We start from the raw sequence: 18,327 nt of genomic DNA, 5'->3' as shown, positions 1-18,327 counted from the left end.
ATTTTGTGGAAACAAATAAGTTATCATATAAATCTTGAATTTATAAAATTATATATATTGGTTCTTACCCGTATCTGAAGAAAGTATTTCCTTAATTTGTTATATTTCTCTGCTCTGGTAGTAATTCTGTTTCGAAGTAAATTTGTCTAAATTTCAAATAATAAGAAAGTAATAGACTTCTTGTTTCTAAAATTCTTGAGTAAATTTTTATTGGAAAAATTTAAATAATTCTTTCTATTGTATTAAATTTTGTTAAAACTTGATTTTCTACTGTTTATTAAATATTGTATAAGTTATAGTATGTATAGGATTTACAAAATGGTTTTTCCTTTATATCCCAAACAGCGGTCGATGTCCACGCTCGATGTCTACGCTCGAAGTCTATGCTCGATGTCTATGCTGGATGTCCATGCCCAAAGTCCATGATTGAAGCCAGGTCCCATATTCCACGTTCCATGGTGGGGCTGCAAGTCTACATTCGGTGAACCAGACCGATGAATACAAATCCAGGACGTCCAGTCTAATTATTCTGGTACGAGGACTGGTCCAGACGAATCTGGGAAGATTCCACCGGAGTTCCTAATTGTACAAACCCGCCACACCACAAGATTCGCCATCTTCAAATAATATCAACGTATAAGGATATCAGCCAAACTTCATAACATCGCCCATATGGATAAAGTGTAAACAGTGCTCGCGAAAAGTAAAATATTGCAAAAGTGTTCATTGATTAAAAGGGTTTTGGGGTGCCCCTCCTCAACATATAAGGTATTTATCTGAATCACTATGTATTGAGATCAAAATGTAATCTGTTTATTTTATATTCATAATTTGTTGCACCGTTTAATCTGTTTTCAATATTTAATTAGATGCTTCTTTTAACTATCAATAACTGTACAATTGATTTGATTCTATATTTAAATTTGTCCAATTCTGTTTATCTTCAAAATTAAATTTAACACACATGCTTACTACCGAATATATCGTTTTTATTACAATACTACCCATTTGCAATGTTTAAGGTATGTAGACTGCTATCAAATTAATTAAGTATACGTTAATTGAATTATTCCGGTCTTTCTTACTTTGTGTTGATGGAATTGATTCCTAAATCTGTCGGTTTGTATCCAGTTTCGTTAGCATACAGTGGAAGGATTGAATAAAACAAAAAATAAAAACGTTTCAGTTTTCAACAGAGCATCAACTTCTGAGTGTTATTTTTGTCACAATGGCTCTCACAACATTTTCAATTGTAATCAACTTCTCAAAACTCCAACTTCAGAGCGAACCTCTGCTGTATTGAAAAAATCTTTGTGTGTCAACTGTATTCGGCCATGGGATCGAGCTCACCAATGTCAAGGTTCCTGCAAGACATGCAATTTACGACATCACACGCTACTTCATGGGTCAAGTCCTGTCCCTAAGAGGTCCAACTATGTCACAACATCGAACCATGCGCACAATCCAGTGAAAAATCTGTCGCAGAGCATGCAGTACTGTGAGTATAACATACCTCATCAGTCACAACAACAATTAAGGTATGATAATCAATACAACCAGCCATCGCAAATGTCATCAGTGCATCCAGCATCAATGAACTCCAATTCAGCAGTGCCGATGACACACATGGTTTCACCTGCGCCGCAAATGTCAACTAGCCTTGTCCAGCAGTTGCCGACTTCTAGTGTTGTTGTCAATTCAATTCCCTCTAGACCTCAGTCATCAAATTCTGAGGGAAGTCGTCAATTTGATTCATCTCAATCCAGTTTGCAGCCTGCCACAAATGTTGTTGAATCTCACAATCAGACAGTCAGCTATGCCCACAGTGCACCACAAATAAAATCCATTGATAGCAGACGCACTTGCATCATGCCTACAGCCCAGCTGATCGTCTTTGACAAGAGTGGTCAAGCTGTAATTTGCCGTGCACTCCTCGACAGTGGCTCTGACAGCTGTTTTATTTCACGTCAATTAGCTACTCAACTTCAATCACCCACTATTTGTACTGGCAGCACAGTTCACACTGTATCTGGCAGTAATGCTACCTTATTGAATTTGTCATCTTTAAGTATTCACTCACCTGACCGAACTTGGTCAACTCACATTGATTGCATTGTCACAGAGAAAATTGTTCCTAGTGTTCCACCATCTGGACTCAATTTTTCAGATTTCAATATCCCCCCCAATGTTGTTTTAGCCGATCCTACCTTCTTCAGAATTTCAGGAGTGGACATACTCTTAAACGTTGATGTCCATGCCATGCTTCATTTACCTGGTCAGATTCGTCTGTCCGAAAGCTGTATTCTTCAGAATACCAAGTTGGGTTGGGTAGTCTGGGGCTCCATTCCTGCTTATGAATCATCTGTCACCCATCAACACATTTCTAATTTCGTTTCTAGCATTGAACATGTGTCCAACACAGACATCTCTAAGCAATTGGAAAAATTTTGGCGAATTGAAGAAATTGATACTGAATCCAGCACGCCAGCAGAACACGCACAAATTGAGCAGCACTACATTGAGAATGTTCAACGTCAAGATGATGGCAGATTTTCTGTAGCCTTGCCGAAAAAAGATTCATTTCATTCGTTAGGTCAATCCTTCAGACAAGCATTGACTCGCTTTCACTCGCTTGAGAAACGTCTTGATACTCATCCTGAACTCAAGAAACAATATATACAATTCATGGATGAATATATTGATTTAGGTCACATGTCTCTTGCACCACCTTCATCTCCATATGATCCATATTATCACATTCCTCATCATCCAGTTTTCAAGCCAGATTCCACGACTACCAAACTTCGAGTTGTGTTTGATGCTTCAGCGAAGTCCACTTCAGGATTATCACTCAATGATGTTCTTCACATTGGTCCAACAGTGCAGCCTGAGTTGTTTGACACAGTGCTCAGATTTCGTACGCATCGTATCGCATTCATTGCTGATATAGCGAAAATGTACCGCCAGATTCTTGTTCATCCAAATGACAGAAATTTCCAACACATCTTTTGGAGATCTGATCAGAATCAACCTATTCAAGAGTATCACTTGAATACTGTCACTTACGGCACATCCTCAGCTCCATACCTTGCTACACCCACGCTCAATCACTTAGCAGATGTTGAATGTTCACTGCACTCAGCAGTTCACCAAGCCATTAAGGAAGATTTTTACGTGGATGATCTTATCAGTGGTTCATCTTCACTCTCATCAACCATAGAGTTGGCTCATCAATTGCTTACTACACTTAATAAAGGAAAGTTTGAACTCAGGAAGTGGTTGTCTAATTCGTCAGAATTACTTTCAACGATCCCAGCTCATCTCATTGAGACAGCTACATCACGACCATTATCTGATTCAAACGACAGTGTTGTCAAGGCACTTGGTCTCATTTGGAATTCTACAGCTGATCAACTCACTATCTTATCCAAAATTTCAGAAGTTGTTCATCAAACATCTTTCACTAAACGTCAATTATTGTCATGCATTTCTAGCATATTTGATCCGCTTGGACTCATCTCACCCATTGTCATTCGTCCCAAATTGTTATTTCAAAAACTTTGGCTCCATAAACTTGATTGGGACCAAAAGCTACCATCTGAGCTTCTCACAGAATGGTTATCCATACTTCATGATTTACCAAACATTGCGAATGTTTCTATTCCATGTTGTGTTTTGCCACCCTCTTCAGAGGTCGACTTGGAACTGCATGCATTTTCTGATGCCAGCGCAACAGCATTTGGTGCTTGTCTTTATGTTCGCAGCTCATCATCGGATGGAGTTCAAGTTAGATTGCTTACGTCAAAGTCCAAGGTAGCGTCCATAAAACCATTGCTCACGATTCCTCGTTTGGAACTCCAAGCAGCATATTTGTCATCAAAATTAGTTGTGAAAACAATTCGTGCTTCCAAGCTCAAATTTTCCAGGGTAATCTTGTGGACTGATTCCAAGGTTGTGTGCGATTGGCTCAAAGCTTTGCCAAACAGAGCAGATATCTTTGTTTTGGTTTGTGTCTCTACAATTCAGAATCTTACAGCAGATTTTACATGGAAACATGTCACTACGGAACATAATCCTGCTGACCTGATTTCGAGAGGTTGCACTCCAACAACACTCATTAACAGTTCACTTTGGTGGAACGGCCCATCTTGGTTGTCCAAGCAAGAAGCTACATGGAATGACATCTCCTGTAATGTTGCAATCATCCGTTCTATCTCATCACATGCCACTAGAGTCACAACTTCAGTGTTGAACAATATCATTCATGAATTGTCTGATTATCATCGCATCATCAGTTCAACAGCATACGTTCGTCGTTTCATCCATAACATCACTCGACGTCATCATCCTGATCAGCGCAGATGTGGTCTACTCACAGTAGAAGAAATTCAAGAGGCAGAAATTGTGATCATCCGCACGGTTCAAGCAGAAGCATTCACAGAAGAGACTCGTCTTCTCCATCAAGGCAGAGAATTGCTTCCATCTAGTTCCTTGAAAGCGCTATCGCCATTCATTGACAATGACTCATTATTGAGAGTTGGCGGCAGATTGAGTCAATCGGACTTGCCGTATGACTACAAACATCAAATCATCTTGCCTTCTAAGCATCGTTTCACTTGTGCGCTCATCATGTCATATCATCAACGTCTTTCTCATGATGGAGTTCAGAGCACCATGACTTCATTACATCAGCGTTATTGGATACTATCTACTCGTCGTACAGTCAAATCAGTTTTGAAATCCTGCCATTTATGTTTTCGCTTCGCCAAATTTCGTTCGGAACAAATCATGGGACAACTTCCTCCTGTCAGAATACAGTCTGATTTTCCATTCTATAACTCTGGCATAGATTATGCTGGACCGTTTTCATTACTTGTTGGTTCCAAGAAATCATGCACATATTCGAAAGCTTATTTAGCTATCTTCGTCTGCATGGTCACGAAAGCAGTACACGTAGAAGTCGTCTCAGAGTTGACAATGAAAGCCTTTATTACGGCACTCATACGCTTCTCATCACGACGTGGTATTCCACACACCATATTTTCGGACAATGCAACCACGTTTGTAGGTGCAAACAATGAACTACAAGATCTACATCAGTTCTTTGAGTCGACTAAAACTCAACAAGATATTCATAACTACACGTCGGTTCTCAATATCAAGTGGCACTTCATTCCACCTCGCGCCCCATCATTTGGAGGTCTGTGGGAGAATGCTGTCAAGAACTTCAAGAAAATTTTCAAAGTCGTCACATTCAATCATATTCTTAATTTTGAAGATATGACTACATTCGCAGCTCAAATTGAAGCTATCCTTAACTCTCGTCCACTCGTACCTCTTACAGAGGACCCTCAAGATCTTCAGTATCTCTCGCCAGGTCACTTCTTAGTTGGTCGCCCATTGACTGCATTGCCTTTTCATTGCCCACCCACCACCCATGTCGATAACAGGTGTCGTTGGAAACTTCTTAAAAAAATCACTCAAGAACTTTGGGACGGATGGTCTGAGGAGTACTTAGACACACTTCAACGCAAGCACAAATGGCTTACTGAATCGGACAATCTCACAGTTGACACCATGGTTCTTCTGAAAGATCTCAATTCTGCTCCTTCCACATGGAAGTTAGCTCGCATCATTGAAACTCATCCAGGTGCAGATGGAAAGGTTCGTGTTGTTACACTGCAGACTGCACATGGTAGGTTCAAGAGAGCCATCTCTAGTCTCGCTCCACTTCCAGCATTTGAAGATGATTAATTTTTTGGTAGTCATACACTACTTGTCCTTTTGTATTAACATTTATTCATCATGTTATCCACCTATTATTCGTATTGCTATTGTATTTCTATTCGACTCATCTAACATATATGTATTTTTTCGTACTCATCATTTTTTGCACTCGCTACGTCTTGGTTGACAAGACTCGTTCCTGCATCGAGGGGGGAGCTTTATGTTAGATTTCGTCTCATATTTTAGCCAGTTTTATGGTCGTCCATCTTGTTTTCGTAATATTTGAATCTACCGCTGCTACAGTCCCTGGACATCATTTCACTTGTCATGCGATCTCTGACGTCACAGTTTCATTGATCGCTTGATCGATAGTTGTCGTCTGCTTCTTTCAGTGTTTTCTAGTTTAATATTCGTCTATAAGTATTTTGAATTGTGTTTTCATTGTTTTAGAACCTCCATTGGTATACTTCAACATTCACATCAACCTCAACACCTTCAGTTCGCTTAATATCAATTTTATATTTTCACTTCATTCGATGAGTTTGTGCACATCACTGCCGATCACATCATGTTTCCGCTACGGGCAGTTCCTGTTTCTTCAACCAGCAAGCAAGCAGCATCACTCTCTTTGTACAGCCATACGATGTAACATCTTAGTTCAACGCGTCCATCTTTGGAAAACTTTATCCATTTTCATCATTTATTATGTCCTAGTTTGTGTGCTTATTCAATAACCATTCAACGCATTTATCATCAGTGAACGTTTTTCAACCATAATTTCTATGAGTTTAACATACCTTTCGGGACTTTTCTACTGAGCGTCCCTTTTGCAAATCACGCCATGCTTTCTGCGTACCACATTTTCAATTATTCATCATATTAGTGTTATGAACTGTAAGTAATTTCAACATTTTTTTCCACCATGAATTCTACATGAACTTTCAACAATTCTCAATATGAACTTCTGATTCATTATTTATCACTTCAATTTTACTGAGCATCAGTACACATTATTTAGCAGTTACATTCATTCATCTTGTATGCTCATAGGAGATACATTTTCAACTTGGGAAGTCTTGTGCAAGTGCAGCTTACCTTATTCAACATTTCAACTCGGGAAATTTTGCGCAAGTGCAGTTTGCCCTTCATCGTCAACCGCTAATCATTTTTGCTACTCAGTCTTAGCTACTCATCATTTATTTAGTTGAACATTGTCAATCTCAATTTTTACTGATGCCAGTGATTTCATTCGTCAAGAACTTTTTATCTTGTTATTCAAATATTTATTCACTTCAATTACATCAACTTTAGGACATAATTTCAAACATTAATTTATTCTACTTAATTCATGGTGGAACTTTTTTTCCAATTAACATTCAACCAGTGAAACTCATTCAATTTGTGAAGTGCCCATTCGTCGTTATATTCATTATCAACTTTAATATCGGAACAGTCTCAATTTTCAATATCTCAATGAATTCAAGTCAAGTTCTCTTCCGTATCGGTCACCGTTTATCAGGATATAGTCAAGATATCTACATTGTTCAACTTCTATTAGCCCAGCAGCTGTCTGCAACTACAATGTACTTGACAGGAGTCAAGTTTCATCCACGGATTTTGAGTCACCGTAGGCCTATCACTTCGGCAACACATCATTAATCATTATTCAGGGAAGTCTTATAATAATATTCACATTTTTGTACTTACCCTTTCAGAGGCACTGTGTTTACTGGTAGTTTTCATCCCATCAATTTGTTCCTGATTAACTTTTTATTCCTAAATAATAACTATTTAAATACTATCAATCATTCGATTTTTTATCTTATATTATTATTACTTATGTGTTCTACATATAGTAATATTCCCCATGTCACTTGACATGCTTTAAGCTGTCATTTCCCAGCCCGCTTATGTTATACAATATGCTGAGCTTCGTCTCCTTTCAATATTGTATTTGGTATTTTTCAACCTTTTCTATTTTTAATTATTAATCGAACCTTCAGTTCTGGACAGACTTTCTGCTCCTTCTGCATACATTATAGCCAAGTTGCTATATTTGTCCTCTTTCAGTGTTACATAGTCAACAGCTTGAAAGCTTCAGGTACGATTGGATTCTACCTAAACTGAATTCCTAGTTATCATTTTTGAAATTAGGTAATTGTTCATGTTCATATAATTTTTATACTTTCATACTTTTAAGATTGCTAAGAATTTGCAGGACTATTATCTAGGATTTCTTGTCTCTCGACTGATTTTATTAGTCAGGTTAGGATTCTCATCTTTACTATCATTTTTCAAGTATTCTAAATTTTATTCATTTAAACATTGCTAAATTGTACGTTCAATTCAATCATTACTCAATGTCATTATTGTTCTATTATTAGTTTCAGCATCAATATACTCTATTGTGTATTTCAACATTAACATTGAATTCCCAATTTTATCTTTGTATTACTCAATCTTTTGCGCTCACAGAGGTAACATCATTTTGAAACATTGTATCATTATTCTTAAACGTACTAGCAAAAAGTCTAGGTACAATAAACAACTTGAGTGCATTCCTAATTCTTTTTAGTTTAATTACAACTACATTAATTTTAAGCATTCCAATAGTTACATTCAAATTTCAGCATTACATACGGATAATAAGAAACTTATTATCTATCACTCTTCAATTATTAGTCATCATTATTGCACTACTTTTGTGCATTCTACTTGTGCTCAGACGCACATTAAACCAGAGGTATTTTTTCGGATCTACACATTCAAGGTATGTAAACCCGCTCATAGCAAATAATGAAGAGCTGTCAGTGCCTAGATCAGATATAAATCTCATCTATACACTTTCACACAGTCCACTACTTTGCAGATCGGCCTTACAACCCGATCTACTGACAGTCAACAACTACAATGATTGACCCATGAGAGCTCAGATAGTTGGAATCTGTTGGAACTGTACCAGGTCGGACAATTTACCACACTTCGACTGTGGGGCAGAAAGTTGGAACTTGAACAGGATTCTGGAACAGAATCTATCAAAATTCCTGCCATGGAACGAGGAACTTTTTACTTGGTAAATTGTGAATCGGACAATTTACCACATTCCATGCACACAGAACGGGCCCATTGTGATTATAACGTGGGCCTCACTTTCTTGGTATCCCGAATTATATTGATGATCCACTTACCATAATCAACATAATTATTGGTAGAAACATCTTTGTAGAAGAAGTCACGAATCTGAATGTAGAATGCGTTGTCACCTCTCGCAACCAAATGTAATTGAACGTTGTCGGGATATATTATGTATTTGAAATGATCGGGTGATGATTGTGTGGATATTGAGACATCGTTGACAACTCTCTGGAAGGAGTACCTCTGATTCTAGAAATGTGAGAGTATGTATAATATTAACAGAAATAGTAAGATAGAAAATATTAATATAAAATAGTATAAATATCTAGTGAGGTCCATGTTACATATTATAATGGCAGAGGAGAAAGATAGGAGAACAACGTTGCCGATCCTCTGTCTTGTCAATGCCTTCTATGGAGGGTAACTGAAACAGGTTTATTGATGTAATATCAACATTTAATTCTCGTTTGAAATAATCAATTATATTTAACCAAGCAAGAATTTTTTTTTCTACAACTGCGCGTAAAAAAAGAATTTTCCTCCACCTACTGTCTAAAGTACTTACTTTACTCCCTGAAACATAATACTTAAGTGTCACTTTTTCGCTCTCGGTAGTAAAAAACAGAAAAACTCCCTAGGGAGTAAAAGTGACTCCATTTGAATAACATGGGAAGCATCTCTATTTTAAAAACATACATTATAATAGGTTAGAAGGTCTAAGCTCAGATGAGAAAGCATAAAGAGGTGTCTGTCATTGAGTCAACTGAATTCAATACCACAACCAGAAATTTTATCAACTCATGAAATATATGTTTGTATGATATTATATTCTTAATATTAGTAGAGGATGGAAATTTATCCTTTTTTTAAAATATTTTATTCTATTCCAAATACCAGCCAACAAATATTTTTGATCTGCAATTCAAATCTGAACCGCGTGATCTGGAGTCAGCCATTTTTGGTAGACACCCAGCTAATATAATTGTTACAACTTTTGCTGATAGATAGCGCAATCGGCAGTGCCAATCAGACGACTGGTTTTTAGGTTTTAGGTTTAGGTTATGTTGTTAGGAATCATTGTCACCAATACGTAAGTTATTGGAATGATTTTATTTGCAGTTTCTATAAAAAAATGTAGATGGAGGAAAAATGTTGTGTACATCACGAGCGAAAAATACTTTTTCTCCCTCAGGAAAACTGCTGCCCTCGGCTTCACCTCGGGCTTCAAACTTTTTCCCACAGGGAGAAAAAGTCGTACTTTTCACTCTAGATATACAAATAACTATTTTCTACAACTGTGCGTGAAGAAAGAACTTACATACTCAATTCTCCTCGTAAAACAGCTTATTTCTGGGGAGAATCTACTTTTTCGCTTGCTAACCATCTGCACATGCGCAGTAGATTTTCTTTACACTCGCAAATCATTCGCGCATGCGCATAAGAGTTTCTTTACGTTCGCTAATCAGCTGATGATAAGCAGCTCGCCAAAAGACAATTCACTCTCGGTCAGATCTTAACCTAAAAAGTCGGTAATTTTACCGATTCTACAGCCATGATGGGTATCAGTGTAGACGAATATTATTATAAACTCCGCCAGATATAAGTGAATTAACAGGTTTCTGCAGTTGTAGATTGTAGAAAAAATGTTGTATGTAATTCGCGCGTAATGATTCTCTATTGCTCTTGCAAAATTATCACGCTCTGCTTCGCGTCGCGTGATAACTGTTTTGCGCGAGCAATAAAGTCGCGCATTACGCTCTTAATACATAAATAGCTATTTTAAAATGATATTATAATGGATTTTCATAATCAAGATTGAATATTTTGTTGATTAATTATTGATTCTACATTGTTAAAAGACAATCTGGCAGCAGAGCAAAGCGAGAAAAGATAGCGCTATCAGCTTTGTTGAATGAGACAAGGATAGCAATACAATTGCTACTGAAACACTGCCATTATAACATGGACCTCACTTTATAGGCTTGTGCTTGGGTAATGAGACGGATATTATGGGTGGAGAAGGAGAAGAAGAAGAAGACAGAAGAAGAAGAAGAAGAAGAAGAAGAAGAAGACAGAAGAAGACAGAAGTAGACAGAAGAAGAAGAAGACAGAAGAAGAAGAAGAAGAAGAAGAAGAAGAAGACAGAAGAAGACAGAAGAAGACAGAAGAAAAAGACAGAAGAAAAAGACAGAAGAAGAAAAAGAAGAAGAAGAAAAAGAAGAAGAAGAAGAAGAAGAAGAAGAAGAAGAAGAAGAAGAAGAAGAAGAAGAAGAAGAAGAAGAAGAAGGAGTAGAAGGAAACACTCACCCCTTTTCGTACGTAACATTTCCACAGTCGATTCGAGAGTGTATTAATATACTGAGTCCTGCTCGCTGAGTTCTTCTGTTCATTGGACAACAAAAAGTTCCCAGTTGTAGTATGCAGCATAATTGTTGTGAAAACATATAGCGGCTCTTCGTAGCACCTTTCAAAAACAAAAATGAATGAATAATTGATTCGCCACATACACACACGATCATTATTATAAATTAATATGGTTTCCATTCACGCTGATATTATTTTATTTTGATATAGTACATAAGACAAATAATGTAAATTATAATAAACAATAGCCATCAGGTTCGCTTTGCTCGCTATATCCGTCTAGCTAGGGAGCTCCGCCTGCTGGACCCCCGACTGGATCGTCAAAAAATGAGATCAGCGGGCTCGCTTCGCTCGCCTGCATGTAGACCTCAGCGGAACCTCTGTACCGAATTTGAACGTATTAAGTCAATTTGATCTCGAAAAACACCTGTTACTATATCGGCGTATCTTTGGCGAACAAAATTCTTCCACCTCAGCTAAACCTGTGTACTAAATTTCTTTTAATATATTTCCATCAATTATTGAAAAAGGTGAGGAAGTGCAGAAAAGCTGAGAAAACGCTATTTTTGGCTAATTGGATAAATTGGTATTGAGGAAGTCCTGGATAAATGCATTTCAATCTTCAACTTGGTGCCAACCTAACAAAGTCAACTCAACTTAATGCCAACCTGACAAAATTTTCAATTTAGTTACCAGAACAACTGTTTCGAAGAGGTACTCTCTCTAGATTATAGTTCTATATGACCATATGGTATGGACATTTCAATTATAATTATTTCAAGATATTGGAATAAGAAGAATATACATGCTAAAAACCTGTGTACTAAATTTTTTTAATATATTTACATCAATAATTATTATTGAAAAAGGTGTGGAAAAGCTGAGAAAACACTAATTTCGGGCGTATCTTTGGCGTTATTTCAAATTTCTTCTAACACAACATTATTGCACCCCAGCTGAGCTTCTGTAGTGAATTTGAACATTTTCTGCTCATTTGTTCTCAATAAAGCTGAGAATACGTTCTTATCGCGCCTCTAAAGGGCCAACTGAACACACCTACCAAATTTGAAATGTTATGTCATATTTTCATCATATGTTAGGACTATCCAGTCGGTGGTCCAGACTAAACGTCTGGCTAAACGGATATGGCGAGCGAAACGAGCCTGACGGTTAGTAATTCAATAATACAGATGGACTTAAATAGAGAATGCATTTATTCAAATGCTTATGAATATATGATTATTATTTAACGAGAATCCTAAATAAATGCTGTAAATCAACCCCGAAGACTTCTGCTACTGCAGACATTGACAACAGGGTTAACAGCTAGATGGAAATTTGATGAGAACAACTATCCAAAAATTAGTTTCCAGCCCAGAAATCGAACCCGGTACCTCCCAATTGCCAGTCAGGAATGCTTACCCTTACACCAAACTGACAATCTCTGGATAGCAGCGCTCATTTTATATGAAGCCATAGCGGCCAACCAGTTACAGATGGAATTAAATAGAGAATGCATTTATTCAAATGCTCATTAATATATAATTATTATTCAACGAAAATCCTAAATAAATGCTGTAAATCAATTGGAAGGTACCGGGTTCGATTCCTGGGCTGGCAACTAATTTTTGGATAGTAGTTCTCATCGAATTTCCATCCAGCTGTTAACCCTGTTGTCAATGTCTGCAGTAGCAGAAGTCTTCGGGGTTGATTTACAGCATTTATTTTTGTTAGATGATAATTATATATTAATAGGCATTTGAAAAAATGCATTCTCTATTTTATTCCATCTGTAACTGGTTGGCCGCTATGGCTTAGTATGAAATGAGCGCTGCTATCCAGAGATTGTCAGTTTGGTGTAAGGGTGAGCATTCCTGACTGGCAATTGGGAGGTACCGGGTTCGGTTCCTGGGCTGGCAACTAATTTTTGATAGTAGTTCTCATCGAATTTCCATCCAGCTGTTAACCCTGTTGTCAATGTCTGCAGTAGCAGAAGTCTTCGTGGTTGATTTACAGCATTTATTTAGGATTTTCGTTAAATAATAATTATGATATAATATTCCCAGGAATAGCTCTGATTGAAGTAGCAGTACCCAATCAATTTTTCCGCGATAAATAAGGTCCTCCTAAACAGGTAGTCAGGAGGGACTGGATGAATATTGGTATTGAGGAAGTCCTGGATAAATGCATTTACAATCTTCAACTTGGTGCAAACCTAACAAAGTCAACTCAACTTAATGCCAACCTGACAAAATTTTTAATTTAGTTACCAGAACAACTGTTTCGAAGAGGTACTCTCTCTAGATTATAGTTCTATATTAACATATGGTATGGACATTTCAATTATAATTTTAATATATTGGAATAAGAAGAATATACATGCTAAAAGAACTCTAAACCTTTAAAAACCACCCTTAGATTTAGAATATTGCCAAAAGATTTCTTAGTGCGCCTCTAAAGGTCCAACTGAACATACCTACCAAATTTGAGCGGTTTTGGTCCGGTAGATTTTTAGTCCTGCAAGTGAGCGAGTCAGTCAGTCAGTCAGTAAGTGAGTGCCACTTCGCTTTTATATATATATATATATATATATATATATATATATATATATTGTGATGTACCAAAGATTGTGCAGCCCTCAAACTATATAATAGATTTATTCATAGGCCGTTATGAGAACAAAATAAATTTTATCACCGAAAAACACTCCAATCTTATCTGAGGTAGATAGACGACTGTTATCTAACCTACAAAGTATGAAATAAATAAATCAGTAATTATATACCTTTCAAAAATTCGTCAACGGAAAAAGCCATATATGTTTGTATGTTTATTAATTTGACCAGTAATACAATATTTGAAGGTTAGTTTTGAAACAAAAACATAACCCCAAAACAGACCAAAGCTAACTTGTTAACAAGTAGCAAATTGAGAAGGCAGTTCGACTAATAATCGATCACAGAAATTATATATTAACTTTTTCATTTTTATATTTCTATTTCTATGCCGAATAGGCCTGAATATTTATTTAATGAACTATCATAAAAATATACTTGTTAGAAATATGAAGACAGATTAGCTTAGCCAGTATATGATGATTGAGGGTCGATATTCTAGCATATAAAAAACCATATAAACAAAAAAAGGAAGAAATATTTATTTATTATCATGTTCGTTATTATTATAAGCATATATATTCTTATATTATGTCTACTCTATGTTATAAAAGCATGTCTATGTTCTATAATCATTAGCTATCCGTCGAAGCTAATTACAAATGCATATCATCATAGACGAATTCTATTATTTATTTGTGTATTATTATAATTATATGAGCTAAATGATAATTTGGAACAACTTAAAATCAGGAATTTATTTATTTAAAAGCTTCAAAGTTGGACACACTGACACCACCCATTCAGCGTATTGGTTATGTCACAGAATCTGACCAATCCCGAATTAAGTAAATTTGGCAAGATAAATTCGAAGAAGAAACGCAAGTGAAAATTAGAAGAGGAAGACTCAAGGACATTTTCGCAAGAATCATCGGTAGGATGCAGACCTAGTCCACATATTTAATTGTTCAAAAGCTTTAATTTCTGTTAATGTAATTCAATCTTTGTCTTTCTGTTTTAAAGAAAGTTGTTCCAAAGTTCCTATAACAATTGTGATATTAAGACTTCCAATTTCATTTAAATAAACCCCGAAATTATATTAGTGAAGTCTGTTCAACGTTTTTAACCACGTGGAAGGATCCAGCCGGTACGATATATTCTACGGCCGAATATATTTCGAAAACCAAAAACAGAAACAAAAGTCTACGTAAGTTATTCAAATATATAAAAGTGGATCCCCATAAATCTACGAAAATTGCACAGCGTACAAATTCGTCGATTAAAGAAAAGTCATGACTATAGTTTTAAGGGTACAAAAGTTATCATAATTGATTTTTATAGTATTAAATAGATTTGAATATTCACACTGTACTTAGCCAAAAGGTCTAATTTCCTTAGGCGAAACCACACCCTGAGAATGATTTTAATTATTCATTTAGTCCATTTTCTGAATTATAATTTTGTATTAACTTATTTTTGCTTATTTATGCTTGTTTAACTAGTGCAGTTTTTGACCCTTTCCAAGGGCTATTATCCATTTTCATTTTTTTCAATCAAAGAGTACCGAATTTTCACATAATATTCATAATTTAAAGATTCAGAACCGCTATCAACCGGTATTCATTCTATATCAATTAAAAATCATAATTTGTAAAATCTGTTCATTATTTTATTCAATATTTGCTGTAAAAGTATATCTTTCAGAATATATCCATATTACCGTTTCATTAAACTGGGTTTACTTCATTACACCTCCAAGTTCGTTCTTCCTTGACTGACACATATTGATCGTGCAGGACACATCTGTTTTGCAATAGTCAGACATTGTCGAGTATAGTATCTATTATAAGACTATTATTTCTTCTGGTGGTAAATGGTGGTCGATTTTCTTACCAAATAATAAATCTTTTAATTAGGAATATCCCGCAGAATCAAATAATAAATCGACTCCCACTAGCCTACCACACCGAGGTGAAGTGAATCCTGCATTATCAGCCGATCAACGTCGCAAGGAGAGGTAATAGATCATATAGACAACATTAGAATTAAACTCGGTACTCGAAATATTTACTATTTTGGTTCAGTATTTTGCCTCCATACAACCTATAGTACTTATCAGAGACCTGGTTCGCATGGATTTGCTATTCTGTCTGTTGTTTCATGCGGTCTAAGATCTTTCCCAACCACGGCACAATTATTGGATTCTAGATATATTAGTCATCATTTGGAGAAAAAGTTCACTCCAAAATTACTATCTCCATCTGATCCTAGTGACAGCATAATTTATACTTAGCAGATTCAAGTTGAACTGCATTTTATTATTAAATTGGATTTAATTCCATCTCACTATAATATAACCACCTACAGTGTTAAGTCAGAAATTCAGATCCCTTACTTCGGCTACCTTTGTAGACCACCAAACCCTCTATTGAGCAAATTAATTTTTTCAATCTGTTCCATCCATACACCAGTCATTCTACTTGGATACCCTGAATTAAATAATACCGATAGTCCGGTTAAACAAAGGCTGGTCAACCTAACCTACAACTACATACCGTTAAATCATAACCTCAAATACTGTAATTGTTCAATTATTTTATTTAATCCAACCATTTTAATTATTAACTCCCTTTTTACTGTACATCCACCCCCTCCATGGAGCAAAATAGGCTGCAATATTCGCCAACACAAGGTAAGACCTACTATACGAAGAAATCGTACTCATGGTTGAACGATTATAATCTTAGTTTATTGTCTTATAATTCAAATCATATATTTCCGTGTCCCCCCCCCTTGGAGTAAGATTATGACACATGTCCTCCCCATGGAGCGGATCTGTGACAATATATATATACACTAGCAGGTAACTCTTGCTTCACAAGGGTATTTTTAAAACTTGACAAACTGAAAACTTGATGTAATGATATCTAGAAGAATTGAAAATAGGCCTATAAGAAACCTCGATTAATTGAACACTTATATGCAACATTTCAAGTAAATCAGTCCAGTAGTTCAGACGTGATGATGTGTCAAACATAATTTTACTATCCTTTACACATGTATACGTGTTCAAGCCAGTTCTTCTCTTTCTTATAGTACTACAGTAGTTGATAATAGGGGGATTCTGGAACAACAGGCGATGAGCAGCCTAACCTAACCTACTAGTAGTAGTTGATAATAGGGGGATTCTGGAACCACCGGCGATGAGCAGCCTAACCTAACCTAACCTAACCTAACCTAACCTCCTCCTCCTCCACCACCACCACCACCACCAACTCCTCCTCCTACTCCTCCTCCTCCTCCTCCTTCTCCTTCTCCTCTTCCTCTTCAACCTCTTGGCCACGACCCCCAAGGGGAATTAGGAGGATACTACTAAAATTTTGAATCAAGTTAATTATTAATAGGTATGGTAGTAAGTAGTTGATAATAGGGGGATTCTGGAACCACAGGCGATAAGCAGCCTAACCTAACCTACTAGTAGTAGTTGATAATAGGGGGATTCTGGAACCACAGGCGATAGGCAGCCTAATCTAACCTACTAGTAGTAGTTGATAATAGGGGGATTCTGGAACCACAGGTGATGAGCAGCCTAACCTAACCTACCAGTAGTAGTTGATAATAGGGGGATTCTGGAACCACAGGTGATGAGCAGCCTAACCTAACCTTACCCAACCTAACCTCCTCCTTCCCCACCACCACCTCCTCCTCCTCCTCCTAGGGGGGGCGTGGCCTAGAGGAGGAGGAGGAGGACGAGGAAGAAGGAGGAGGAGGAGAGGAGGAGGAGGAGGAGGAGGTGGAGGAGGAGGAGGAGGAAGATGAGAAGGAGGTTGTGGTGGAGGAGGAGGTTAGGTTAGGTTAGGCTAGGTTAGGCTGCTCATTGCCAGTGGTTCCAGAATCCCACTATTATCAACTACTTACTATCATACCTATTAATAATTAACTTGATTAAAAATTTTACATTGAATAATTATTTGATAAAATCCAAGTTCAATCATAATGAGAACAACTTCCTTCAAAAAATAATTTATAATAATATGTTTCGAGGGAAAAAATTGAGAACAGAAAATCAAAACTTCTTTGGGACTCGAACCAAGTACATTTTGCTTTGAAGCCGAGCTCTTTACTAATACTCCATGAAAGCTGTTGAAATGAATTGTCTAGTAACTAACATTATATCACATTATCCTTACTACCTAGAATGAAAATGAATGTGGCATATTTCATTTAAAAAAGATTCAATTCGTTTCTGTCTGATAATTTCATAACGATATCCATTAATTTTTGCATCTATTTATTAAGTGATACAAATAAATTGCAGAACATGCCGGCAATATTCAAATAAAATGCTGTTAAATTTTGGACTGCTATTGAGGAATTCGCCCCCAAAATAGCTAGTAAATGATTGATTATTCATAGCACTTTGTTCAAAATAAACCGACATGTTTGTTCAAAGAGCTGAATAATATAGCTCTTCAATTGGGTTCAA

At 36.6% G+C, this 18,327-nt stretch overlaps 1 protein-coding gene across 1 annotated transcript in view; it reads right to left on the bottom strand.

Annotated features, from left to right (window-relative positions):
* LOC111057885 overlaps positions 1-18,327 on the bottom strand; it is a 114,771-nt gene that overhangs the window by 76,546 nt on the left and 19,898 nt on the right. The window contains exons 4-5 of the mRNA XM_039435577.1: positions 11,170-11,326; positions 8,916-9,111 (exon numbers count right to left, since the gene is read on the bottom strand). Of these exons, the coding sequence (XP_039291511.1) occupies positions 8,916-9,111; positions 11,170-11,326 (353 nt within the window). The remainder of the gene's footprint in view (positions 1-8,915; positions 9,112-11,169; positions 11,327-18,327) is intronic.

The sequence above is a fragment of the Nilaparvata lugens genome, chromosome 9, assembly GCF_014356525.2.
Source record: "Nilaparvata lugens isolate BPH chromosome 9, ASM1435652v1, whole genome shotgun sequence".
In the NCBI taxonomy this organism is placed as follows: Eukaryota; Metazoa; Arthropoda; class Insecta; order Hemiptera; family Delphacidae; genus Nilaparvata; species Nilaparvata lugens.
This window is presented reverse-complemented; position numbering and strand designations above follow the sequence as displayed.